Below are 26,679 nucleotides of genomic sequence, written 5' to 3' on the forward strand. Positions count from 1 at the left end.
GAAATGAATGCTACTTAACTTAGCCACGACTGACTTAAATCCAATTCATTTCAATGGGTCTACTCTAAGTAGGATTTATGTGGTATTTCACCCATTAGCTTTAACTCAAGTGCTCCCTATAACCTTCCCTCACCAGCTGAGTACCTACCGAAAAATGGCGAGAGCTGGAAAAAACAATCTAAGAACAAAGAGACCAGAGAAAGGTTTACACTGTAAGTAAATTTTGAGCCATTGCACAGCTTGAAACGAGCAGGCATTCAGTTACAGGTGGAATTTTTCTTGGCAGGGAGGAATAGGAGAATCCAACACTGTAGGAATAATTCCCCATCTCAGATTACACACAACGGCAGCAGATTTGTGCATTTACATCTTGAACAGTCCCAGTTATGTAGTCAGCAGCAGTTGGAGGAGGGTTCTGGTTAGAGAGGGAAAGGGCTTCAGGAACGAACGGGGAGTGTGGAGTTCCCCTCTGCCTACAGCTGGCTTCCTCCCAGTCTGTCCCCCAAGGTGATTCCTCCACCCCCGGCCGGACTCCAATACAAGAAGCCGCCCGGCTGAGAAAAAAAGGTCTTGAGCAGGGGGACGGCAAAGAGGCAAGTGGCAGACACAGGAGAAACCAGCATTTCCCTCCAGTTCTTTCTCCCTTTGGCTCCTTAAATCACAGCAACAACACACGCAAAACTGCTAAGGAGAAAGAGCTGGTAATCTCAGGCTGTGATGGGGTGGAAGCAGCGGCAGTAGCTAGGCAGAACTGGAAACCAGTAGGTAGAAGGGGCAGGGGGAGACGGCAAAGCACCTGGTGGGGCTCGCTGCCAGCCAGCCAAAGGACCCATCTGTGTGAATAAGAGTTGTTTCCCCACCACCACCACCACCACCGGGCCGTCTGCACAGCACCAAGTTGGCACCGCTTCGCCACCAAACACCGCGGTTTCACTGCTGCAGGGTGGCGGCCAGTTATCCAGACAGGGGGAGGCAGTGTGGGTTTTCCAGCGGCCATTGGGCTCACGGGCCCTCCCCTCCCCATTCCATGGCTTCCAGTGACCAGTGGGAGGTCCGGAACAGCACCAGAGCAAGGAGAGATGGCAGAAGAGACCTTCCACAAGTAGGAAGAGTCGGGGTAAGTCCCTGGCTTTTCTGCTCCGCGTCTTCGGCTCTTTGCCCCAGAGTGGCTCCGAATCAGCGGCTGTACCATATAACCCAGCCTTCCTCAACCTGGGGCGCTCCAGATGTGTTGGACTACAACTCCCAGAATGCCCCAGCCAGCTGGCTGGGGCATTCTGGGAGATGCAGTCCAACACATCTGGAGCGCCCCAGGTTGAGGAAGGCTGATATAACCATTGCAGCACGGATTCAGAGCCACCCTATGGCGAAGACAACCGACGGGCAGCCCCTTGGAGAGGCAGGGCCTTAAAAACACATGTTCGTGTCGCTTGAGGCCTCTGCAAGACATTTGTGGCTCTTCTGTCCGAGGGGAGAGTTTTAGGCAGGGTCTGTCACGGATGTGCCTGCTTTGCATTCGGGAATACAGAGGAATCTGGGCTAGGCCTCATCCCTGTTCTCAGTCCTGTTCACCCACACGGGCCCCGAGAGCTGTCGCTGCAGTGAATTGGAAGGATTTCCTCGGTAGCCCAGCATATGGCTGACAGCACGGAGAAGCTGGTCGTGGTCCTTCTCCATTCTGAACAGGCGGCACTCCTGCAAGATGACATGCCAGAGCGTCAGTGGCTTGAGCCCAGCACCTCAAAACGTAAATATTAAGCATTGGGCAAGTGGGGGCAACTGACCCTCTGTGAAGCAGTAGTCTAGCCCTCACCACGTCCACAGACTCTGACTGTGCATATCAGCTCACCCAGCAAAACAACCGGGTGACCATTCCGTAGCTTGTCTAGTGACTCACATTGTATCACAACGGGGTGTGGGGTGTGTGTGCAAGAGAATTGCCCTTTGGAATGAGCTCATTCCCATCTACCATCCCTAGGCTCTGCTGCTGCTTCTCCCCTTGGGCTGTCTCAAAGACCTGAACAGCTCCAGAGGGCCCTTACCAGATTTTTGGTCTTCTCTTCACTGGCTCGAAGCTTCTCATGATCCTTCTTCCAGCTGGCTTCTACACCTGACACCCTGCAATAGAAGAGGAGCCGGAATGTCCAGGCCTGTCCCTGGCATTTTGGTACCCTAGGCATGGTGGTGTTTTGGTGCCGCGGTGGACATGTCTTCTCCTTCCATCCCCCAGCTGTGTCCCTCTCTTCTCTCCCCCACTGGCCACTGCTGTCTCTCCCAGTCGCTCTGACTTCCTAGTAGAATAGCGAGCAGAATGGCCTAGTGACAACAAACGGAGCCGGCCTGCCGGCCTGCCCCTCTTGAATATTTCTGTTTCTGGGATTTTGCCCTTCACACTTGCAAGGAACAACCCAACAGAAGACTTGGTGAGATGCTCTGGACCTGATATGTAGGAACTGATGAATCAGTCGTTCAGTTTCTCTCATTTCCCCCCTTTTAAGTTCATTCCATCCCATTTCTGCCTCAGTTTGAGGCTTGTTGTTTTTAAAGTCTGCATGAAACGTACAATTTTTGTGTGCAGATTTTTTGCGCCAGTTCCCCCAGACAGGAGACGTTCTCTGCCTTCGCTCCTGGCAGAACACCTGCGCAGAGGCAGTGCCTTGGTGATCTGGCACCCAGGTTAGAGATGGACCGAAAAGCTCCAAGGAGCCCCGGGCAACATCTCAGAGCAGTCGGCACCAGCGAGAGCCACCCTGCAGCCTCTCTACCTGCTGCTCAGCTGCACAAGGCAGCTCTCCGTCTCCTCCAGCTTCTGGCAGAGAGCCTTTTCTCGCTCCTGGAACTTGGTCTGCTCTTCCATGAGCGTTTGATTCTGGGTATTCTGTCTCTCCAGCTGTTCCTGCAGGAATTGCTGCTTCTCCCTGGTTCTGGTCAGCTCGGCCTGCAGCTCCTCCATCTGCTTCCCATACTGTGGGGCAAACAATGTCAGCAGCCGTTAGGGGAGCCAGGTCCTTGCAGCAAGAGGACCTCCCTACTGGCTGGCCTGCACAAGGCCTGATGGGGCAGAAAGCAGGGGGTCACAGCCAGGGCAAGAGGCTCAGAGGCAGGAATCCCACCTCAGTCTCAAAACTGGGAGCCCGGAGGGAGCCACCAAGGGGAAGAGCTGCAAGGCGGGGGGAGCTCTTAAAGCAGGTGGGGAATGTCTGGCCTTACAGATACAACTCCCACCAGCCCTAGCCAGCAGAGCCCACGGCAAGAGATGGTAGGAATTATAGTCCAGTATAATAGGAGTGATAACACTCAAACCACAAAAACATCAAAACGACTTTCATAGATGAATAATTCAAAAACTTTACAAAAGTACAACGAACAGGCACATCAACAATATTTCTAGGATGTTCACACCAACGTTCACAACAAAGCCTGCAATATAAACTCCTAATATACATATAATGAACTATTCACATAAAGCGTCTCTCTCTATATATATATACAGTAGTCCGGTACAAATAGCTGTTTCGAAGATTCTTCCTCAGTATGACACTGAAAGATAATTCAAAAATTATGACACTTTATGTAAATAGTTCATTATATGTATATTAGGAGTTTATATTGCAGGCTTTGTTGTGAATGTTAGTGTGAACATCCTAGAAATATTGTTGATGTGCCTGTTCTTTGCACATTTGTAAAGTTTTTGAATTATTCATCTATGATAGTCGTTTTGATGTTTTTGTGGTTTGAGTGTTATCACTCCTATTATGCTGTTATCGTTTCCAAACCACAGCCTTCCCTTTTTTCTTCATATAGGAATTATAGTCCAACATCTGTAGGACCACGCATTCTCCATCCCCGCGTTAAAGGAGACCACGGGCCTCAGAACGGTGTCCACTTCATTCAGCAATAAAGATCAGTTGTGGCAAGAGGCCATCAGTTTGGCTTTAACCACAGTAGATAAGGCCTTTTGCTTTATTCACCATGGTTAAAGTCATGGTTTAAGGTGTCTCCTGAATGGGGCCAATTTATTTCCAGAAGATACTTTTCCGGGGTTTTCCTAATGAGCCTGAATAGTGACCACCAATTTTTGTCTATATAAATGTTTATTACTACTACTCCTGCCTTGCTGTGGGGAGAAGAGTTTTTCTTTTCCCGAGCTGACACCACCACCACCTCCTAAAATAATTTTTCTTCCCCCCCAAGCTGTTGCCCTAGTCTGGGGGAGGTGGCAGAGGACCACCGCAAACCCCACACTTGCTTGTGGGGACTATCTGGCACAACAGCAAAAAGCACGGTGTTTTGGAAGAACACAGCACCATCTCGGGGCTGGGGGGTTTGCCCCCTGATGCTAACAGTGGACACGGAGGCCTCTCACCATTAAGTCCAACACTGCCCACAGATGTGGCCAACGAACCAATTAGAGGACCCCACCCACAAAAAAAGGACTGAAGGTCTACACACTCTGCTTCATTAGCTGCTGCTGCTGCACGTTGTGGGGCAAAGGAATGCTGCTACCACGTCATCCCATCATGAGTCTTTTTTCCAACCCCATGAAGCACGGGGTGGGTCGGTCCACAAGGGTGTAGATGGGACCTAATCATAAACACACCCATGCAATCGGGGTTGGGGGTTCTTGAGTTGGATGCGTTCGCTGATCATCGGGGAATCTTTCACTACCTGTTCCAGTGGCTGCGTGGCGTACAGGCCACTTTGCGCTGCAGCAGCCTCCTCAGAGTGTCGTAGCCAGGGCACGGTGGGTTTCCGGGGCAGTGATGCAGATGGGCGGAGCTTTGAATACCCCTAGAACACAGGCAGCATTATTAAGTGGGCTTTGAGAGGACCCTCAGATCACAGAGATGGTAGAGGCATGACAGACCCAAGTCTAGCCCGACACCTTGCAATGACAGAACATCCTATAGATCAGGGTGGGCAATACGCGTCCCACAAGCTGCACGTGGCCCTCCGTTGTCTGGTGCCAAAATTCGGTGGTGTGACGGCAGTAAAAAAACAGGCAATTTGCTACTGAATTTCGGCTGCAAACTACTACAGAAGTTTCAATGTTTCAAATGTGGCTTGCTTTCAAGGAGTGCAGCCCCTGGTGAGTGGGGGTGGAAAGTGGCCCCGGGGGCTCCCAAAGTTGCTCACCCCTCATACAGCTGGCGCATCCCTTTTCTGGAAAACCAGAAAAGAGATTAGGAAGCCTTCCTAGGAATCTGTTTCTGTGCCCAGGAGGTGATTCTGCAGGGCCAACCTCAGACAGAGGTCATTCTCCTGGGTATGAATGACACCTCTCTGCAGAGTTGGAGACAAGACACTGTCCAGCGTTCTGGGAGGGGACCATGTTTCAGCAGTGTGTGTTTCTCCCTCTGACCTTGGAGACGAGATAAGGTGCCCTGCTCGCACCTGCTGGGAAAGACACGGCATGGGGGGGGCGGGGTACGGGACACCTGGGGCTGAGACCAGTTGAAACCCCTGCCATAACCACTGTGCCCATCTGCTCTTGCTTGCCCATCACCTAGGACAGGACAAATACACAGCCAGTCCTCAAGATACACCCACAAAGCTACACCTCAGGAGGGCCCTTTCCCCCATGGGTTCTACCTCCAGAAGAGTAATTGCCTGGGTTCTTTGCCTCTTTGCCCCAAACATCTGCATTTCGAACTCCAGATTCTGTGACTAAAAAGTTCACATTCTGCTATCAGAACAATGTTTGCAGGGTAACCAAATATATATATCTATGGGGGTGGATGCAGACTTAGGCATAGCACAGGTTGGTCACTAAAGTCTTATTTATTTCACTGAGTCTTCTCCAAGGGTTCATCTACACCAAGCAGGATATTCCACTATGAAAGATGTATGGAAGTGGTATATAAAAGGCAGGAGCCACATGAGTGCTTTATAGCAGTATTGAAGTGCACTGCAGGATCTACACTACTGCTTTATAGTGGTACTGAAGTGCACTGACAACTGTTGGGCCCCATGAGAACAGACCACTTTCATAGTGGAATATCCTGCTTGGAGTAGACGTGTCCTGGACCCCACCAGTTGTCAGTGCACTTCAATACCGCCATAAAGCAGTAGTGTGGCTCCTGCCTTTTATATACCACTTCCATACCGTTTTCATAGTGGAATATCCTGCTTGGTGTAGATGAGCCCAATATGTCTATCTGGATCTAAACCTGTTTGTTCATTTAACAGAGACCAAGGGCCTTGATAGACCTAGGTGAGAATCCGGGGAAGAGGAGGGAAGACCTCGCGTTATGAATAATGCGAGATCTTGCCCATATTCAGACGTGACGAGCTCTGGAGGAGAGCTATCGCGGCCGCCATTTTTTTTTTAATTTTTAAAGCAGCAGGAGGCAGGAAAGGTAAGTAGGGGGTTTGGTTTTTAAAAAAATTCTCCTTCCCCCCTGCCCCACCCTGCCCACGATGTCCGATCCCCCCTGCCCCCCCGGCCCCATTCTCCTTCCCCCGTTCTCCTTCCCCCTGTGGAGCGCTGTGGCCTGTCCACCGCTTTTCCCGGCTACTCGGGAGTAAATCCGGTAGCCAGGAAAAGCAGCAGACCTGGCTACACGCCCGTGGTCTTGGCCTCAGACCGCGGGAAGAACCGCGCTACAAGCGGTTCCCGTTAGCGCGGTGCCAGGGCAGCTCGAGGCCTGGCTGAGGCCGGGATCCCCTGTGCGTCTTCTGGGACAAGCATGGGCCTTGCACCGCGCTAACCCGTGGTCTAGCAAGGCCCCAAGGCCCTCTCTGATGGTTGGGAGGCCCAGTCCAGAGCCGATCACCTGGGGGGGTTTGCTGCTGCCGCTGCCGCTGCCACCGTAGGGGTACGAAGTGCACGGCTGAGGACTGCTCTCCTGGCTGTCGGCCACATGCTCCGTGCTGCTCTGCTTGTGGAGACGTCGGGCTGCCTTGCTCTGGGTGGGGACGCTCTGGGTGCGATGCACTTTGCTCCTGGTTTTGGCAGACTGCAAAGGGGCCAGTGGCTCGTCTTTGCCTCGGCCCTTCTGGATGCTGGTCATGGACTGGCTCTTGATCAGAGGGCTGTGTTTGTCCAGCTCCCGCGGCGGCACAAATCCTGGCTTCTGGTTTTCTGACTGTCTGGAACACAGAAGCAGGGTAGAGGGAAGCGAGTGAGAGCCATACTCCTAAAAAGCACGGGTAGGCAAGCCTTTGGTCCCAAAGGCCTCATGTGGTGCCCGAAGGTGGGTTGGGGGCCAGGCATACGCCCATGAAGATAAGCAGGTGGGCACATGCGGACAACGTGCAGGGAAGGGGAGGTTGAGATCGCCCTCCTTGCCCACGGAGCTGGCATCACCAGAGGCTGGCAATGTCAATGCCTCTCGCAGTGCTCCCCTCCAAGATGGCTGTTCTCCCCGCAGCTATTAGTGCTGGGGAAATAGTGATCTTGGCAGTACTGGGATCGCTGGTGGTGGTGGTGGGGAAGCTACAGAGTCTTCCCTGATGCCGCAGCAACCCCAGCCAGGACAGCTCTGCCAGCCAGGCTGTGGGGAAAGAGGTGGGACTCTCCAGGTCTTGGTGGGCTGGAAGGGATGGCAGAGGCAGGGCTCTACTCACGCCGATTCTCATGATATCACTCTCATCGGAGCTGCACTCAGTTTATAAAAACCAAATGTGTGCACAATCATTTGTTTTGTGCAAGGCACTCCATTGCTTTGAGGCTCATCTGATAGGGCTGGCCTTTTAAAGATGCGGAATCCTTTCAGGGGCGGTGTGCGCGGTGCCAGGAAGAGGGGAGGGCCTCAGCTTCCTCAAAGCAGACGGTTTGAAACATTTATTTATTTATTAAAACATTTGTACCACCACCACCCCTATATCTTTGTGATCTCAGATAAAATACCAAAGCTCATCTACTTAGACCACCTATCGATCAAACCCCCGCCCCCCCAACCACACTCCGAATCAATGGGAATGGAGCCTCCCTCTCCATCCCTAGTTTGTGAAATAATCTGACCTAGAGACAATGGGCTTCTAGCACGCTCACAGAGGTTGGTGGGTCATTTTGACGCCGACGTGAACCTCCTGCATGTCTCTCGGTCTGTCCCCCAGTTGTTCCGTTTAAAAAAACCTCTTGAATATCCAGATTCTTCTGAAATATCTTAGGGTTTCCTACCATGTGCAACCAAAATTGCGCTACAAAACACCCACTAGAGGGCGCTGTCCCATTCAATACAACGAAGGGGGGAAGTTTTCAACTACAGGCCATGTGGTGACTCTCCTACTCCCATGTAATTCAGCTCATTACAGTTGCGCAAGAAGCAGGAAGCAAAGCACTGATTATTAAGCGTGATTTCCCTTTACTCTAAAGAAGCCCAATGCCTTCCTGGCCCTAAATGGCGTGCCCAGATCCATATCTGGCTGGCGAGCTTTCCAGGCGGCAGGTTTTCTTCTTCTTGCAACGCTCCCCGCCTCAGCCCTCCCCAGACCACCGGGAGTCAGTCATTACCTCTCCTCTGTGTTGGGCCCAAGTCTCACGGAGACGGGCACCGGCGTCCCCTCTTGGATGGCACGGAGGATCGTGGGCAGCGGCTCCAGTCTCGCCTGGCTCCCCTTAGGATCAACGAAGCAGAAAAGAGTAAAGGGAAATCACGTCGTCAAGAGCCCAGCCATTCCCGGGGGGGGGGGAGGGGGGATGGCCCAAGTGGGCAAGGGCTTCCGCTGGCTTGGCCAGGCTGACGGAAAGGCCAACGGCACAAGAGCCTGATGGGCCCCGTTGGGTGGCTCTGCTACCACTGGGATTTGTGCCTTTGCACACTGCGCCCCTCCTCCACGTTCCTTTGCGCTCCGACTCACTGCTGGGCCCCGTGTTGCTTCCTTTGCCTGAACCCACCGCCAGCGAGCTCCTGACCCGTTCTCCAGATTTAGCTCCACGACAGCACGGGCCCAACTGCGGGCATCTCATTGGCGAGCTGCTGGGCGGGGAAGGAGCACGCAGCTGACCCCTGGCCTCTTTCAATCTCCCCGACGGCTCCTCCTGGCTCTGCTTTGTACCCCAGGGGGCTCCAAGCAGAGGGTTCCTAGCACAGGCAACGCAGGAGGCCGTGCACAGCCGTGCCGTCTTTTCTCCCTTAACAGGTTTTCCATTGCAAGAAACACAAGATGGAAGAAGCAGTGGGAAAACAGGGGAAGGTTATGACCACATCTTCTGGGCCCCCATAAATTCTGTGAATGAGGCAGGGCGAATGCACATTCAAAGGCTCACGTGGAGCGGATCTACACGGCGTACTGAAGGCGCTTGCGTGTGCCTCCAGTGCGCCCCCAAAACGATTGTGTAGATCCTGCAGAAGAGGCGGAGGAAGAGGCGGCTGGGGAATCCGACCGCGTCCCTGCCGCCGCCGCCACCCACCTCCCCGCCGGCCTCCTGCTACCGGCGAAAGAGCCACCCGGGTCGGAGAGCTCGGCAGAAGAAGGCGCCCCGCCTTCCTCCGCCGAGCTCTCCGACCCTCGTGCTTTGGGGCTAATTAGATCTCATCCCTGGGCGAAGAACCTTTGTCTAACAAGGGTGGCTCTTTCGCTGGCAGCAGGAGGCCGGCGGGGAGGTGGGCAGCGGTAAGGACACGGCCGGATTCCCCAGCCGCCTTCTCCTCCGCCTCCTCCTCCGCCTCTTCTGCAGGATCTACACAATCGTTTTGGGGGCGCACTGGAGGTGCACACAAGCGCCTTCAGTACGCCGTGTAGATCTGCCCGTGGAAGCGCCTGCAGCCATGAACAAGTCCAGCCGGATCAGGACACAGAGCAGCCTTTGGCCTCTTGCCCACAAGAGGGCGGGCAGGCAGGCCCATCGAGGGGAGGCGGCAAACACAGACAGACAGACAGACAGGCGCCGCTAGCCGTTCACCTCGTCCAGGGAGGAGAAGATGTTGCAGAGCAGGGAGTGCAGGACGGACAATTCCAGAGCGAGGTCGATGGAGTCGTCGTAGGCAGCCAAGTGGAGGGCGCCGCCAGGGCTCGAGACGCTGCTGAGAAATGACTTCATGGTGCCCCAGTTGCGCTCCAGGAATGCATTCATGAAGCTCATATAAGCCTCCTTCTCCCCAAAGCTGTGGGAAACAAGAATGCTGCATGGAAAGCCGGGTGTGGCTGAGCCTGTGCGATGGCTCTCTGTGCCACTGCTGGCCATTACACCGTTCCCGCTGAGACATTCATAGGATCATAGAATAGCAGAGTTGGAAGGGGCCTACGAGGCCATCGAGTCCCACCCCCTGCTCAGTGCAGGAATCCTCCCTAAAGCATCCCTGACAGATGGTGGTCCAGCTGCCTCTTGAAGGCCTCTAGTGTGGGAGAGCCCACAACCTCCCTAGGGAACTGATTCCATTGTCGTACTGTCAGGAGGTTTTTCCTGATGTCCAGCTGGAATCTGGCTTTCTTTTAAGTATTTGAAGAGTGCTATCCTGTCTCCCCTCAATCTTCTCTTCTCCAGGCTAAACAGGCCCAGTTCTTTCAGTCTCTCTTCATAGGGCTTTGTTTCCAGACCTCTGATCATCCTGGTTGCCCTCCTCTGAACACGCTCCAGCTTGTCTGTGTCCTTCTTGAATTGTGGAGCCCAAAACTGGACACAATACTCTAGATGAGGCCTAACCAGGGCCAAATAGACAGGAACCAGTACCTCATGTGATTTGGAAGCTATACTTCTATTAATACAGCCCAAAATAGCATTTGCCTTTCTTGCAGCCATATCGCACTATTGGCTCATATTCAGCTTGCGATCTACAACAATTCCAAGATCCTTTTCGTTTGTAGTATTGCTGAGCCAAGTATCCCCCTTCTTGGAACTGTGCCTTTGGTTTCTATTCCCTAAATGTAGAACTTGGCATTTATCCGTATTAAATTTCATCCTGTTGTTTTCAGCCCAGCACTCCAGCCTATCAAGATCCCTTGGAAGTTTGTTTCTGTCTTCCAGGGTATTAGCTATCCCACCCAATTTTGTGTCATCTGCAAATTTGATCAGCATTCCCTGCACCTCCTCGTCCAAATCATTAATAAACATGTTGAAGAGCACCGGGCCCAGGACTGAGCCCTGCGGCACCCCACTCGTTGCCTCTCCCCAGTTGGAGAAGGTTCCATTGCTAAGTACTCTTTGAGTCCAATTCTGTAGCCAACTGTGAATCCACTCAACAGTTGTTCCATCTAGCCCATTTTTAGCTAGTTTGTTAATCAGAATATCAGGGGGCGCTTGGTCAAATATGTGCAGGTACCCATGCAGGCCCACTGATGCCAATGTCCAGAATACAGTTCTGGCTAATTTGCTTGGAGACCAGGCTGGAGCTGGTTTCCCAAGCCCTCTCCACGCCACTTATCGTGCCACCCTTTCTGGGCATTGCCAGGGACCAAGTTACCTACGTGGTAAAGTTTGCCAGATTCTGGATGACCTTGGCTACCAGGGTGAGGGTGCGGGAGGTGGTGTCGTCCGGGTATTCTTGAGTGAGGCCAAAGAGGCTGGGGGACATGATGGCTGGGCAGAGGAAGCGCAAGAAGAGCGATGCGGAGATGAGCCGCTGGCCAATGCCTGCCTTGCCCCGAAACTGGCACGCCTCCTGCCAGGCAGTGAAGACCTCGCTCAGCTCGGCTGGGAAAGAGCTGCAGAGAGAGAGAAGGGGGAGGGGGATGATGGCTGAGGGCAGGCCTAAAGGCGGCCGTTTTGTGCCTCAGGGTACACAAAACGTACCAGAATGGTACACGGGTGGAATGGGGAATCAATACAGAACAGCCCCCGCCTGAGTGAAGACAGCCTTGAATTATAGTAACAAAATAAATTATAGTAATAAAACAAGTTAATAAAAATTTCATAAAATGTATAAAAACAATTTTAAAGTTACTACATTTCATTAAGTATTAATATAAATTTCCGGCGAGGAGAGCTCGGCGGAAGAAGGCGGGGTGGAGAGCGGAAGAAGCTCTCCACCCCGCCTTCTTCCCCCGAGCTCTCCGTCCCAGCCGGTGAGGAGGTCTGCGGGTGGCAGCGGCGGCGGGAAGGACGTCTCTTCATCGGCTCTTCCAAAGGCAACTTACACGATCGCTTTCACGCCGTACTGGGGTCGCTTAGAAGCGGTCTCGGTACGACATGCGGATTCCCCCCTCGAGCACGTTTGCCATGGGGTGGAATACCGCTCCCTCGTCCTTTTATATTTTACTTGCTGAAAGTGAAGGCTAAACATTCAGGGCTTGCCCATCCACGTGATATATGTAATATCTCTGAGGGAGCCTGTCCCCCGCCCCCACGGACCTGCACGCCTTGTCAAGGCAGAGGGGAACGCAGAGCTGAGCCACGCAATTGGAAAAATAACAGACCCAAGGAAAGTCCTCTGGGCTGCTTTGCGTGGCTCCTGGGGCACGATGACCCCTGCTACCACGAAGCCTCAGGAACTCCGCGGCACAGGCCACGGTCACACCTCCCAGTGAGAGCTAATTGTCTCAATCTGCTCTGCTAGACACCCTTTTCCCCTTAACCTAAGAATGGGATGAGTTTCTTGATTTGCACCAAGGATGGGCAAAACATAGCCTGTGGGCCACATGCGTGCACACACCCAGGCCTCTTTTGCAGCCAATTTTATAAAATGTATAAAGGCAAAATTTTCTTGCTCTTTATGAGAAAAAAAATCCTTGACGTTTTGAAGGAAAAGCACGGCTTTTTCTGCATTTGGGTGGTAGGCGGCATGACCCCTAAAGTTGCCCATATGTGGCTTACACTGTGGTAAGGGAACAGCACTCTGCACATGCTCAAATGCTTTTTTATTCCTTCTTTGAGCCCTGACGCAGCAGAGAACCCACAGTCAAGCTGAGCACTGCTGCTGGCAATTCATTTGGGACGGCAAGCTGCCTGCTAGAAGAGCCATGAAGGCTCCTGAATGCAACCTCTCTGGCCCAGCGGTGTGTGAATGCGCACGGGTCTCACCAGACAAAGGAACCCACCAACGGCTGCCCCAATTTCTGGTCCATGTACTCTAGTGGGGAGAGCCAGCCACCCCACCACAGCTCGTGACTCAAGCACTCACTGGCTGGACACAGCAATCCTCTGGAAGACCTCTTCACAGATATGCTGTAAGTTGCTGCGGTTGTCAGCCAGGTCACAGGGTGCACATTTGCTGGGGTCCACTTCACAGCTCTCATCCAAAGAGTGTGGACGGGACACAACATCACCTGCAAGACCCACATAAACACGAACATGCTTCAGCTGCATCCAGGCTACGATGGCGACTGTAGGTGCACCTGAGATGCGCGTGGGCTACGGATCAGTGGTACTTCCAGGCCACTCCCATGTTCTTCAGTGGGCCTATCAGCGCTTAGGAAGGAAGTGGGGAAAGTGAGGAATGGAGCCGGCGCTTTGGCTGTGGACCCGCTGATGTTGGGGGGCAGGGCCACCTGCAGGCTCCTGCCCCCTGACATCATCCAGCCCATGGCGGGGTCTGGCGGAGGGGGTGGGGAAATCCAGCACCCTATGGCTCCCCCGCCCCGATCCCCTGCCTTATTGACGAGCCTAAGTAGGTCCCTGGTAGCAGCTCTTCCAAGGTCCCTTGACCGGGTGATGCCGGCTGCTGAACAGGAGACCCTTCACCCACAGCACCAACACTAAGCTTTGCCCAACAGCCTCTAACCTTAACTGATATTTGAGGCACAATTGCAGGAAGAAAAAATAAAATTAAAGCAACAATGAAAACAGCAGTTAAGAGAATAATTAAAAACAGATAAAAAAAAACAATTTGATCAACAACAGTTTCCTTGACTGCACTTGCAAGGAACAGGAACTGACTAATTAGGGGGCAAGCCTGTGCTCCCCAGGCCAAGACTGAGCAGGAAGACATTGATGAGGAAGCAGCTGCGATCTCTTGCTCTGACAAAGACACGCTCATGCCAAAACACAGAGTCGAGACACGTAAGCCTCTTCCATTGAAAACTGAGCTTTTCTGCATGAGGCAGTTAATTGGCTGCATCTATTTTCAGTTTCATCACAGAATTACGATCCAAGCAATACATCCAAGCCCTGCACACAGGTCAAAGCGCCCCCGGCCCTCCTCCCCCCAGAAGATAGTGCCTGTGGAGCTGGCAAGCATACAGTCGCAGCTCACAAAGATAGTGCTTCTTGGGAGGCAGGTCCCGGGCTTTCCTGCTACATAGCCTCTAGGTGGCACTGTGCTACAGTGGAATATCACAATCACACTTGTAGGAAAAAACCTTTTATTTCACTTTTAGAAATAATACCACAAAGAAATGCTAGTATAGTCTTTTTATTTACTGAATTGCCAGTGGATGTTTTAAACAGCCTTTCCCAAGCTGGAGCCCTCCAGATGTTTTAGACTACAGATCTCAATATTGCTGACCATTGGCCATGCTGTTGGGAGTTGAATTCCAAGGCATCTGGAGGGCACTAGTTTGAGGAAGGCTGGTTTAAACCATAACCCACCTGGAGCGCAAAGGGTTGGCAGAGAACTGAGGATTGGCAGGTGATTCGTGAGGGGCCCGTGAGTACTATTACCATTAAATATCAAAACTTCTCTTAGGGAACCATTTTTGGCCATTGCTCTCTCCAGTGGTAGAGGGTTCCATGGGTTAGTTTATGAGCAAGTGACAAAAAGCTAGAGCGGCCCCTTGCTGAAAGGGCACTTTGCTGCTTTTAGCTGCAGCAATAAAGCAGTCTCCAGGCAGGAGCAGAAGAACCCAACTAGCTCCTCCAGAAAGTACACACACGCCCTGCCCATCTGTTGCCAACCAGCCGGTCACGCAACTTACTCAGCGTGGCCAAGAGGTATGGGCCTCCCACGAGTTTCATATATTCATCAATCGCCTTGGTGGCAAGCGTGTTCTCACGGAAAATCAATGCTTCCCGCTCATCAAAACGGTCCAGTTCTGCCACACCCAAGTCAATGAGAAAGTCCTGTGATACAGGAGGGGAACGGGTTAGTTAACGGGGAGAGCCTTGCCCTGCCTAGGAGATCCCCCACCCCACTCCTTCACCCCCATTCAGATCCTAATTCTGAACCAGGCCCCCCACTTGATAACATCCAGGGTAGGACATGAGAAAATGACACTGAGTTATTCGGCTCAGTGGGCCTGGTTTGGGAGCGTCACCGCAGCAGCTGAAAGGCTGACCCTACAACCCGAGATCCTCGAAGGAATAGCGCAGGTGCGGGGAGAACCAGCCCAACAGCTACAGGAGCGATGTAAGTCAGCGTCAAGCCGTATCCCAGGCCTCCCTTCTCAGCGGTGAAGAGATACCTTGGCTTTGCCTGTGCTTTGCAACACGCGCACCAGGACGCCGGTCAGCTCCTCCTTGTCCCTGGTGCTGAGGCTGTGCTCTAACCCAGCACACAGCTCCCGATAGTGGAAGGTGAGGTACTCGGCAAACTCTTTGTATTGCACGATGGGCAGCACGCGGATGTTGCAGTAGCGCCCCCGCAGCCGGAGGGTGGGCACATTTGGCCTGTCCCTGCCCAGGGGGTGCCATCTCTCCAAGGGCTGGCGCACAGCCGCCAGGTCCTTCAGGGGAACGGCCATGCTGGCAACGGGGCCGTCCTTTTGCCTCTGCCCCTCCTCCTCCTGCACCAGGCAGACCTGCAGTTCCACGGCTGGGGGCAGAGTCTTCAGGTCAAAGTGCTCCCCCCAGAAGATAGTGCCAGTGGAGCTGGCTTGCTTGCGTGTGCTGCGGGCGTACAGGGCCCCATCCAGTCGCAGCTCACAGAGATAGTGCTTCTTGGGAGGCAGGTCCCGGGCTTCGTACACCCAAAGGCTCAGCGCACGTTCAGTCCGTTCACAGTTGTCCTGGGAAAATGACACAGGTGGAACGTGGAACGTGGTCCAAGGCCCAGTACAATGCAGCCTTCTAACACGGTCTTCTCCAACCTCATGTCCTCCAGGTGTTTTGGACTACAACTCCCATCGCTCCTGACCCTTGACCCTGCTGGCTGGGGCTGATAAGAGTTGAAGCCCAAAACATCCGGAAGGCACCAGGCTGGTGGTGTAGTAAGACATGAAAGCAGAAGACAATAAACTGGAATAGTTATGAGAGATAAGAACCAGTTGGATCATGACGAAGGCAGACAAGGAGGCAAGCAAGCGTCGACCCAAGGCGGCGTTCGCTCCCTTCTGAGGCCTTGGGATGGTCAAGCTAGGATTTCTGCTCCAGATGTGTAAGTCTGGACAAGGGCAGAGTGTGGAGCAAAGGGCAGGGAAAGTGGGTTTACGCAGGGGAAAGAGACAGGGACAGACGCGAGTGGGTTTCATGGCTGGGGGTCACAGGGAAAGTGGGGCAGGTGGGGCGTTGGCTGCAGAGGAAGCAGCGCAAGGCAAGGCGAGGCAAGGCACGGCACGGCACGGCTGCTTTTACCATACTGGGCTGGACAAGTCGGCGCAAGTCGTCCATCCAGCGGGTCCTCTCAGAGGCAGATGAGCAGCGGAAGCAGCACCGCCCCTCAGCGCTCAGCACCTGAGGGAGGGGAGAACTGCGTTGAGGGCTTTCCTGTCCTGCGCTCTCCTTCTGTGGCAGCAGAAGCCCTGCCTACGGCCACATCTTTGGTCAATGGGGCAAGAGGAGGCAGGGCTTCATCCAAGCCAGGGCTCACCGCTGGATCCCACCTGCAAGGCTAGGGCTCAACCTTAAGCTAGAAAAAGGTGTCCTAGCAAGGATGTCACTTCTCCTGCCCTTCGATACTCTGTCATCAGATGATGCTGTGCCATTAGAGCAAGGACACTTCCTTCTCCTACAAGCCCAAGCCCTTGTTTTGAACCAGCTGGAGGAAACAGCCCCTGAGTGTGTGCAGAAGCCATTCTTTCATCACTGGGTGGCCGACCCACCCATCTGTGGTTAGGAGATGGGCCTCCCAAGCACACCTGAGCTCCAGCCCTGCTGTCTTTCCAAATGATGCCCTGCAAAAAGGTGGCTCTGCAACTCAAGTGACATGGACTCATAGAACGGTAGAGTTGGAAGGGGCCTACAAGGCCATCGAGTCCAACCCCCTGCTCAATGCAGGAATCCACCCTAAAGCATCCCTGACCGAGGGCCGTCCAGCTGCCCTTACCTCAAAGCAGAACCGTTCTCCCAGAAGACTGCCATGAAGGGGGCGGATTAAGGCATCCTTCTCATTGGCCAAGTTGAGGAGAACAGACGGACCAGACAGGGCCTCCCTGGAGGAAGCAACAGAGTATTATTGTTATTTTTATTTGTATCCCGCCTTTTGCCCAATGCTGGGCCTCAAGGCAGCCTTACAAAGAAGTAGACAGTGTGCACAGGTGCCACAGTCCATCTGGCCCACCTCCAGCAGCGAGATCATCCTATCCTGTCGACTTGCATCAAGTCGTGCTGTTTTAGGGGTCTTAAAAAAACTCTATGCAAATCATGCAGCTTAGCAGCATCTGACAGAAGATGTTATCACAGGTTTCTCTCTCCTCTAACCTCTAACTTTGGGCTCATCTACACCAAGCAGGATATTCCACTATGAAAGCAGTACATAAAAGGCAGGAGCCACACTACTGCTTTATAGTGGTGCTGAAGTGCACTGACAACTCTTGGGGACCATTGACACATCTACACCAAGCCAGATATAACACTATGAAAGTGGTATGAAAGCAGTACGTGGGATGTATCAATGGGCCCCAACAGTTGTCAGTGCACTTCAATACTGCTATAAAGCAGCAGTGTGGCTCCTGCCTTTCATATACCGCTTTCATACCACTTTCATAGTAGAATATCCTACTTGGTGTAGATGAGCTCTCTGTCTCATGTCCCACTACCATCCTAGCAGGATGAGGCCTCAGAGGAAGGGGAGGAGCTTGACTAGGTGCAAAGTCACAACCCCCTGCTGCAGGTCTGCCAAAATCACCTCAGGAGCACAGCCTTTTGTCTGAACAAAAGCCCCAAACAGGAGGAACTAGTATGCTCCTGACTGGCCACTCATGGAAGTTTGCGGGTCAATTAGATGATGTCATCAACAGCCAGGACATCTCCCCCAGTAGTTCCAGGTTTTAAAAACACAGATAATTCAGTATCTAATTTATGATGGATTTATTCCGCCACTAGATGGCACTGTTTCATGGGGGGGTGGAATAGGCTTAGCGTTCCCTTTTCAATTCAAAATCACGTGGTCACTGTTGGTTGCTGCCATTGTGAACGCAGAAAGATCCAAGACCTGGTAAGGATGCAGGTTTTCTTCTTAATGCAGAAATGCCCGCTGTATCTGTTTGACAGCAAGGTGTTTCCAATTCCTGAGCAATACTCATGAGAAGGTGGGAAATGGAATTTTGAGACCAAAATGGGCAGCGAGGAAGTTTTAAAAAAACCTTTCTAGGTTTAACCTAAGGTGACCATATCTCCGGTTTTGGCCGGACATATCCGGACATGGGGGGTGCAAAACGTGTCTGGGGGAAATCCCAGTTTCCCCCATTTTGTCCAGGCAAAGACTGATGCCCCCCCCCAAAAAAAACCATGAGGTTTAAGGCCCACCTTCAGACTTCTATCCAGGCCTCTCCTTGGTTGCCGCCATGAGGTCACTGCAGTGACCAAGAAGAGGCCCGGATGTAAGCTTGGGCGGGCCTTAAACCACGTGTTTTTGAGACAAGCGGTTTAAGGCCCGCCCAAGCTTACATCCCTGCCTAGATAGGGCCTTCTACTTGGCTTGTGCAATTGCGCAGGCTGAGTAGAAGGCCCCATCGATGCAGAGGGAGGGGGCTAGAGGGACGCATTCCTGGACTTCCGGTAGTGCGTCCCCACCCACCCCTGCCTCGGTGGGGCCTTCTACATGGTCTGCCCCATCGGGACAGGGGAAGGGGGCTAGAGGGATGTGTTCCTGGACTTCCGGGAGCACATCCCCGCCCCTCCCTGCCTCGGTGGGGCCTCAATGGCAGCCAAGGAGGAGGAGGAGAAGAAGAAAGAAGCGAGGAGGAGGAGGAGGAGGAGCAGCAGCAGCAGCAGCAGCAACAAGAAGGTAATACTGAGGTGTGTGTGTGTGAGAGAGAGAGATAGACAGACAGAGAGAGAGAGTGAGTATGGGTGCATGGGGTGATTCTGAATCTATGTGTGTGTGCATGTGTGTGAGAGTGTATTGATGTCTGAATGGGGTGCATGGGGTGTTTGACTATGAACGAATGCATGTGCATGTTTGCAGTGTGTGTGTGTGTGTGTAGCTTTTTGTGAGTTGATGATTTTTGTGGGGATGATTCGGAGGTGATATTCCTATTAAATAATGCATTTTAGACCCATAGACCTTCCTTTCCATTTTTTTTATATAATTGGCATGATGTATATTTTGTAACAATGGCTAATAATTGTTCATCCTTCTTAAAAACCTTTTAAAAAATTAACAGGGTTGCCATTATCATCATCATCATCATCATCATCATCATCATCATCAATCTCTCTTTTCTTGCTTGTGGTGTTTTTTCTCTATGAACATGATGGGCTTGGTATAAAGTTGGTATAAAGTGCAAAGAATAAAGTGTTGGTTATCACCTTTAAAGCCCTACATGGTTTGGGTCCAGGCTACCTGCGGGATCGCCTTCTCCCGTACAATCCGCCCCGCACACTCAGGTCCTCTGGGAAGAATCTACTTCAGCTAGCAAAAACTAGATTGACAACTGTTACCCAGAGGACCTTCTCTTCTGCCGCTCCCAGACTGTGGAATGGTCTGCCGGAGGAGACTCATCAGTGTGACAGTCTACCAGCATTCAAGAAAGCTATGAAGACTGATCTCTTCCAGCAGGCCTATCCAGTGGAATTTTAAGATGTTTTTAAAATGTTTTTAGGATGTTTTTAACAATGTATATTATGTTTTAATTGAGTATTATGTATTTTATCGTTTACTATTGTTCCCCACCTCGATCAAAATGGAGAGGCGGGCAAGAAATATTATTATTATTATTATTATTATTATTATTATTATTATTATTATTATTGCCAAGTCATGCTGTCTTTTACTGATTCAGAAATTTCTTGACTTTGAACATGTTTTAAGTATGACTGCTTTCTTGATGTTGGCGTGCATGTATTTTGGTAGGCCTAATTTCTGAAGGATTTCTGTTGAAAAAAATGACGTGATGCTCGTGACTTATGTAGAATGATTGTAACTTTTCCTTATTGCCATAGTTCTTTAACTTCCATAGCCAGTGGTGATATTTTTCTCTCTTGTCCTCTTCCTTTTCTGCAACATTTTTGTCATTAGGTATTGCTAATGAGGTAGGTGTGTTTTTCATGGTTGTTTTTAACCGTTATGTCTGGTTGATGTTGAAACAAGCTAAGAGGTGCTAGCCTTTAATCCAGTTTGTTCCATGGTAATGCTTGCAGGGGAATAGTAGTTTATACTCTTTCTGAATGCTTGGTTGCTGGTTTGTCGTACTAGATTTTTCTGTACTTGTCAACTGCTTCATTTGTTCAGTGATAGCAGAATGCTGAATGTGTGAGTATGGATATGAGAAAGGTGATGGGGAAAGAGTGTTAAATGTTGGGAAAGGTGAGACTATGGTTATCCAGTAATGGACTTGCAGTCAGAAAAGATATTTGAGGGAAGGGGAGACTGTATCACACAGCGTATAGCAAAAGCTTCAAAGTACAGCAAAAGCTACAAAAGTAGGAATGAGTGAAGTTTATTTCAGATACATTGAATGTCTCACTTGTTCTTTATTGCAGTGATTTTAATATTAAGATGTTAATGTAGAACAGGTTTGTCTTAATTGTGTGCTGTGAAATCAGACATATGACCAAGGCCATGTTTGGGTGGGCACGCCCCTTCGGGGGCTGGACATGTTGGTGGGCATGCCCCTTTGGGGGCTGAACATGTTGTCCTCCTTTTTGGTTTCCAAAATATGGTCACCCTAGTTTAACCTTTCCTGATCTGAATTGGGCCTGTATGTGCTTACTCAAGAGTAAGTAAAGCTATCATACTTAGTGCATTCAGATAGTGTATACATGATGAGACAAATGTTTAGTTTGGCGTCATGTGCTCAGCCAGAGACAGGTGCTAGAAGCTATCTTCGCACTTGGAGGTCATACAGTTTTTGGACTGTATTTCTCTATTTGGGCTGCATCCTCTGTGTTATTGTTTAAAGTCTTACATTGAAGTATTTATTTCATTTGAAAGTCCCTTTTGCTTCCTGCCCACCCACCCCCGGGTTTAAATAGCAGAGAGAGAGAGAGAGAAAGACTTCCAGCTCTTTTAAAAAAATATCCCAGTAAGTTGCTCACTGGTTTTCTCCCTGCTGCCTTTCAAAGAACAAGGGTTGAAGTTTGGCTGGAGCCACCACACAATATTTCTGGGGGAGCAGCATCCCTGGGGCCATGATCCCCAACACCACACAGGGTTGCTGGCAGGGAAAGTGGGGTTACAGAAGGGAGGTCAAGAAAGAGGCAGAATGGGTTAAAGAAGGCAGGCTCAGGGCCAGACCTGTTGCCATTCACAGCCGGCCTGGCGGAGGAGTCAGTCTTGGCGTGGTTCCGCCCTTTCCGGTCCCTGATGCGTCTCCACAGCAGACCCTGGAGAAGGGATGGGGGCAGAGTAGACAGCAACGTGGGTCTCTTGCATGCTGCTGTGGGGCAGCCCCCTTGGACACCCAGCAGGGCAAGGAAGCACAGCTGGCAGGGGCTAAAGCCACCCAGCCAAGCCCTCTTCCAATGGGGGGCCTCCCCCAAGGCACCCGCACCCCAGCCCTTTGCAGATCAACCTAAGCCATGTAAGGCCTTCCTTTGCCCCAGGCAGAGAGATGCCTGGGGCAAAGATGCCTCCGAAAGTGCCTGCGTAGGGCCAAATGACTCAAGCAAGTGAGCCAAGCCATGTGCCACGGCAGAAGGCAACACCTCCCTCCCTATTGCTAACCAGCCAGATAATGGAAGGTGAGCGTATGAAGCTACCTTATACCAAGACCAGCTGTTAAATCCATCATCGGTGCCTGCAATGTGGGGCAATGGCTCTTCCAGGCCTCAGGCAGATGCTGCCCGGGGGGGGGGGGCTTTGGCATGCAAAGCTTGTGCTCTACTATGGCTCTTCCCCAAAGAAAACGGCAGGGGCCCGGGAGATGGAAAACCCCTGAGCTGGGTGACCTCTAGGCCACACAATCTGGAGAGACGCTGGCAGGCCTTCCCTCTTAATGGCCCTTCCTTCCACCCTCCCCGTTAAGTACCGGCCTGCATTCCCTGAGCCTGCAACATCTAACGGGTCTTTTTTACCTTCACGTTGCTGAGCTGTGTCCCGTTAGAAGCCTCCTGGACAGGCCTTTTTTCAGGGGCTTGTGAGTCCAGAAAACTTCGTCCCTCGCTGGACATCTCTGTTGGGTGCAAAGTGGACCAGTTGTGTGCTAAATGCCCTGTGAGCTGCAGGGGGCAATTCCTGGAAGGTGGGGGGGGGGGCAAATGGCACAACAGCACACACTAGCTCCTGCCATTCCTTGCTGCCTCTGTACCCTGAAGTGTAGCCCTTTGCCAGCCCAGCCTTCCCTGACTGGAACCGAAACAGATAGTCACGAATGTTCTCTGCATTCGAGCTCTTGCAGAAATACTACAACACCTCTCCTTATCCTGTGCCAGGCAAAACTGTTCAGAGTCCGTCTCCTCCATCATATCATTAGAGGGTCACACTGGCCCAATCTACAGCTTACTGGTTCAGTCTGGTGGCTACCAAAAAGCCGGCTTCCCAGTGACGGGCAGGATTCACTGTCAAGCCAGTGCTCAGATGAATGGCACACATGATTAAAACGGCCATGTTTTGATTTCAGAAATATGGGCTCCCTGGACATGGGGTCTGACCAGAGGGAGACAGGAGCTGTCTCTCTGCCTGGCCGTGGGGCAGAGGCCGGACAGGAAGAGCCTGGATATGATGGGAACGGGAAAGTCTTTGTGGGGCTGCCCTAGACTGGCTTTTCAGAGTTGGACACTGGTTAGATCCCCGAACGCACGTATGACTGTTTGGCATGTGTCCCCTTGAGTCGTTTCTCATGCTAGTGCCAACGGCCCCATGTGCAGGTGTGAGAAGTGACCTGATTCAGGCCTTTCTAAGTCCCCTGAACTACTTTCCCTAGACATCCCTGAGCTTTCCCTGGCTGTAGAACTGTCTTGTCCATCTAGCACAGCCTTCCTCAACCTGGGGCGCTCCAGATGTGTTGGACTGCATGCAGTCCAACACATCTGGAGCGCCCCAGGTTGAGGAAGGCTGAATTCTAGCACAAACTGCAAACCCTCTGGACAGGGACACCTGCTCATTATTATTATTTTGGTCTCAGTATAGCCCCTGTTTTGTTTTGCTTATTTACCGTATTTCTTTGATTCTAAGACGCCATCGATTGTCAGACGCGCACTAATTTCAGTACCACCAACAGAAAAAAAGCTTTGATTCTAAGAAATAATAAACGCACCTGTGATTCTAAGTCGCACCCCATTTTTAGAGATGTTTAGGGAAAGGAACCTCTCGTGCAAGCACTGAGTCATTACTGACTCTTGGAGGAACACCAGCTTTCGCTGACGTTTCCTTGGCAGGCCTTATAGTGGGGTGGTTTGCCGTTGCCTTCCCTGGCCGTTATTACCTTTCCCCCCAGCTAGCTGGGTCCTCATTTTACCGACCTCGGGAGGATGGAAGGCTGAGTCGACCCGAGCCGGCTGCCTGAAACCAGCTTCTGCTGGGATCGAACTCAGGCCGTGGAGAGAGTTTCAGCAGCAGAAACTGCTGCTTTACCGCTCTGCGAAAAAGTGCATCTTAGAATCGAAGAAATCCGGTAGTAAAACACAGCCTTCAAGAAACCCCCAACTGCTGCCATCTAGTGGTGGAAAGGGACAATACCTGGCCAAATGGATTAACATATTTATGGTGGGACGCATGAAGTGTTGTTTCAAGTATACAGCAGGCTGGCCCGATTCATCCTTGCTGCAAATGTCATTGCAGTTATGCAAACCCTTTTTTATGAGTGGGGATGAGCAAAGTGGGGACTTGTCCAAGGCCTGCTTCAAGGGCAGAGTGGCAGAGTGTATGAACAACAGTGCACACGTGCCACGTCAGCAGTACAACGATTGGATCCTTTTCAGTCCAAGGCGGTAACACTGGTCAGTGACAGGGCCGGCACAAGCGCTCCCGTTGCCTGAGGCAGGAGAGCATGCACGTGGCCTCCACTTCCCCCACCCCATCCCACTGCCACACCGCCGTGTCTCTCTACCACCACCCTGCATCTCCCAGCCCCCCCCCCCCCGGCCATGTCTTCCAGCTCCTGCCTTTTCTCCCACGCCTTCACCCCCCTTGCTATGGCTGCCGTGGCTGCTGCACCACTGCTGCCCTCTGAAAAACCATGTCAGCTGTAAAAAAATGACCGGCGTAGATCCGAAGAGGGCAGGCCAAGCCCAAATGCCTGAATCTAAGAACCAGCCCTTCTTCAGAGCCAGGTATTACGAAAGGAGGAGGGAATCCACACGTCGTACCGAGACCGCTTCTAAGCGACCCCAAACCGCCGCGGCAAGGACGCCTCTTCTTCGTCTCTTCCAAAGGTAAGCTAGACGATCGGTTTGGGGTCGCACTGGGGTCGCTTAGAAGCGGGCTCGGTACGACGTGTGGAAAGGCCCCTGGTGTCTCTGGAAATCGCTGCCTTTTTGGATCGATGCAGCTCTTCCAAGAGTGAACCCACTCACCCGCTGACTCTCCCTCTGAATACCCGCCGTAGTGCTACTGGGCAGGAGCTCTGCAGAGCCCCATTGGCAAATGTCACAGTGGGGGAGCAGCCCTGTGGCACCTGCGTACCCATCCACCCAGCAGCCCCCACAGGGAGCCCTGTCAGTGGTGTTGGGAAGTGAGCGACTCGCTGCTCCTCCCAGTCCGCCCATCAAGGCAGGGGATGCACTCTGCCTCATGGGAGGACCAGCCCTGTCTGTGTAAATATATCCCAGAACCACCAATAATTTCAGTACTTTGGGCTTGCCTATGCTTTTCCTCTTGTCCTGTTTGGCCTATACGTTTATCAACATAGATCCCATTGAAACTTTTCCTCCTCCTCCTCCTCCTCCTCCTCCTCCTCCTCCGCTCCCCCACACCCCCACGCTCCCCACCCCCATTTCGCGGGCATTAGTATGATATCACTGGTCTGATCTTCTAGCTTCTGGTTCTCCTGTGGTTACTTCGCTGGACACAAAAATCTTGCCTTGACACTTTAGGTGCACATTTGTTTTCAGTGCCAAGGCTAAATCCTGGAATTTGCACAGTAATAATTTAAAATAGAGCCTAGCATCACAAAAATGCAGAGTATAAACTTCCTTTTCTGCATTATCAAACAACTGCAGCTTATCCCCGCATATGTAGGATTAATGATCAGGGATTCCAGGATAGACGGCACCTTTATTTTAAACTCTGCTCTGCTGGATACTGCACTCTGCTCTTTGAGCAACACTAGTCTACACATAATCTGTTATGCATCCCTGTGGTCCCAAAGGCCGGGCGGGGGGAGAGAGAGTTCCTTCATGCCCCTCCCCATTTTCCATCCACCAGAAAAACTGGTTGGCCACACTCTGATCTCTGAGCCTGGCAAGAACCGGGTCCTCCTGACATGCCCCCTGGCCTTGCCCTCGTGGCCTGTACACGTCTTTCCGGCAAATTCTGCCCGTTCATATTTAGAAGCACCAGCAAAAGCTGCCCTGCAATACTGTACTTAGAACTGCATAGAGCAAACGTATGTGCAGGTCTTTGCCGATGGATGTGTGCGAGTGCGTGGAAGTCTCCCAGCACTCACCACGGTCCCTTTGGTGCCCTGGTGACGAGTAAAATAGTGGACTGGTACCTGAAACAGAACTGCTGGTCCGTTTCCGGTTCTGGAGCAGATCCTAAAAAGCAAAACAGAACATCATGGATAGCATTGGCCTTGTTCTTGTTCATTATACCTGCCCTCTTGCCCCTTTCTCTAAACTACAGATTGTCATAGCCGAGTGCTCAAATGGATGCCCTTATCAGAGGCAGGAGAGAGAGGGAGCAAAGGCAGGTGAGGGTCTTCCTGGAAATCCTGACATGAAATCTTTAGCAGCTGCTGGCAAACTAATGCCAGCTATAACCATTCCTGTGGGATTCAGGTCTCAAGGGTCAAAGGCCACTATTTCCCAAGTCACAAACTGGGGGGAAAGGGCTGACTTCAGTGGGTGTTCAGCCCAACCAGCCTGGTGAGCTTTTTGGGATCCCCCATCCTTGTCCGCCTCCCCACAATACTGAATGTCAGAGATGGCCCCACCTCCTCATCCCTGCCAAGGGTCACTAATTGTCGATCCAGCAGAGACACATTGGCCACGTCCCAGAGGGGAGCATCAGGAGACACACCAGGAGCCAATCGAGACAACTGGACAGCAGAATCGTCACCTGCAGTGCAGAAAGAACATGGAGACATCACGGTGGGGGTGGGGGGCAGTTGGAGAAACTCTCAGAGCTCATAAAGGCTCAGACTCAGAAGATGAGATGTCCTCATAAAGAAGGGAGGGCTTCTGAGCATGTGCAGTGTACCGTTTCCTCCCCACTCACTTCTCCTCTCCCTTCTACTGCCTCTGTTCACACATACGGGCTTTCCAGGGTACAGACACATTCTGCTCTCCCTCCCTGAGATGTACTCATCCATCTCTGTTGGCAGGATCCATAGGGTGGAGGGCTGGAAACTGGGATTGCTACATAGCAAGCAACAGTGGGAGTGAGGTGTGGTACATTTGTTGACAACCTGCCCATTCAGTCAAAACAAGACAAGAGCCTT

The 26,679-nt window shown here is 51.9% G+C and overlaps 1 protein-coding gene across 1 annotated transcript in view; it reads right to left on the reverse strand.

Annotated features, from left to right (window-relative positions):
- Positions 1–1,417: 1,417 nt before the first annotated feature.
- The window catches only part of RASAL3 (RAS protein activator like 3), a 36,530-nt gene continuing 11,268 nt past the window's right edge, over positions 1,418–26,679 (reverse strand). The window contains exons 3-19 of the mRNA XM_063119008.1: positions 26,173–26,297; positions 25,732–25,774; positions 22,154–22,251; positions 21,375–21,463; positions 17,022–17,127; positions 16,331–16,429; positions 15,223–15,765; positions 14,737–14,881; positions 13,005–13,149; positions 11,353–11,589; positions 9,851–10,052; positions 8,459–8,562; positions 6,777–7,092; positions 4,669–4,791; positions 2,766–2,965; positions 2,043–2,118; positions 1,418–1,695 (exon numbers count right to left, since the gene is read on the reverse strand). Of these exons, the coding sequence (XP_062975078.1) occupies positions 1,540–1,695; positions 2,043–2,118; positions 2,766–2,965; positions 4,669–4,791; positions 6,777–7,092; positions 8,459–8,562; positions 9,851–10,052; positions 11,353–11,589; positions 13,005–13,149; positions 14,737–14,881; positions 15,223–15,765; positions 16,331–16,429; positions 17,022–17,127; positions 21,375–21,463; positions 22,154–22,251; positions 25,732–25,774; positions 26,173–26,297 (2,807 nt within the window). The 3' untranslated portion in view covers positions 1,418–1,539. The remainder of the gene's footprint in view (positions 1,696–2,042; positions 2,119–2,765; positions 2,966–4,668; positions 4,792–6,776; positions 7,093–8,458; positions 8,563–9,850; positions 10,053–11,352; positions 11,590–13,004; positions 13,150–14,736; positions 14,882–15,222; positions 15,766–16,330; positions 16,430–17,021; positions 17,128–21,374; positions 21,464–22,153; positions 22,252–25,731; positions 25,775–26,172; positions 26,298–26,679) is intronic.

Source organism: Elgaria multicarinata, chromosome 3, assembly GCF_023053635.1.
Source record: "Elgaria multicarinata webbii isolate HBS135686 ecotype San Diego chromosome 3, rElgMul1.1.pri, whole genome shotgun sequence".
Lineage (NCBI taxonomy): Eukaryota > Metazoa > Chordata > Lepidosauria > Squamata > Anguidae > Elgaria > Elgaria multicarinata.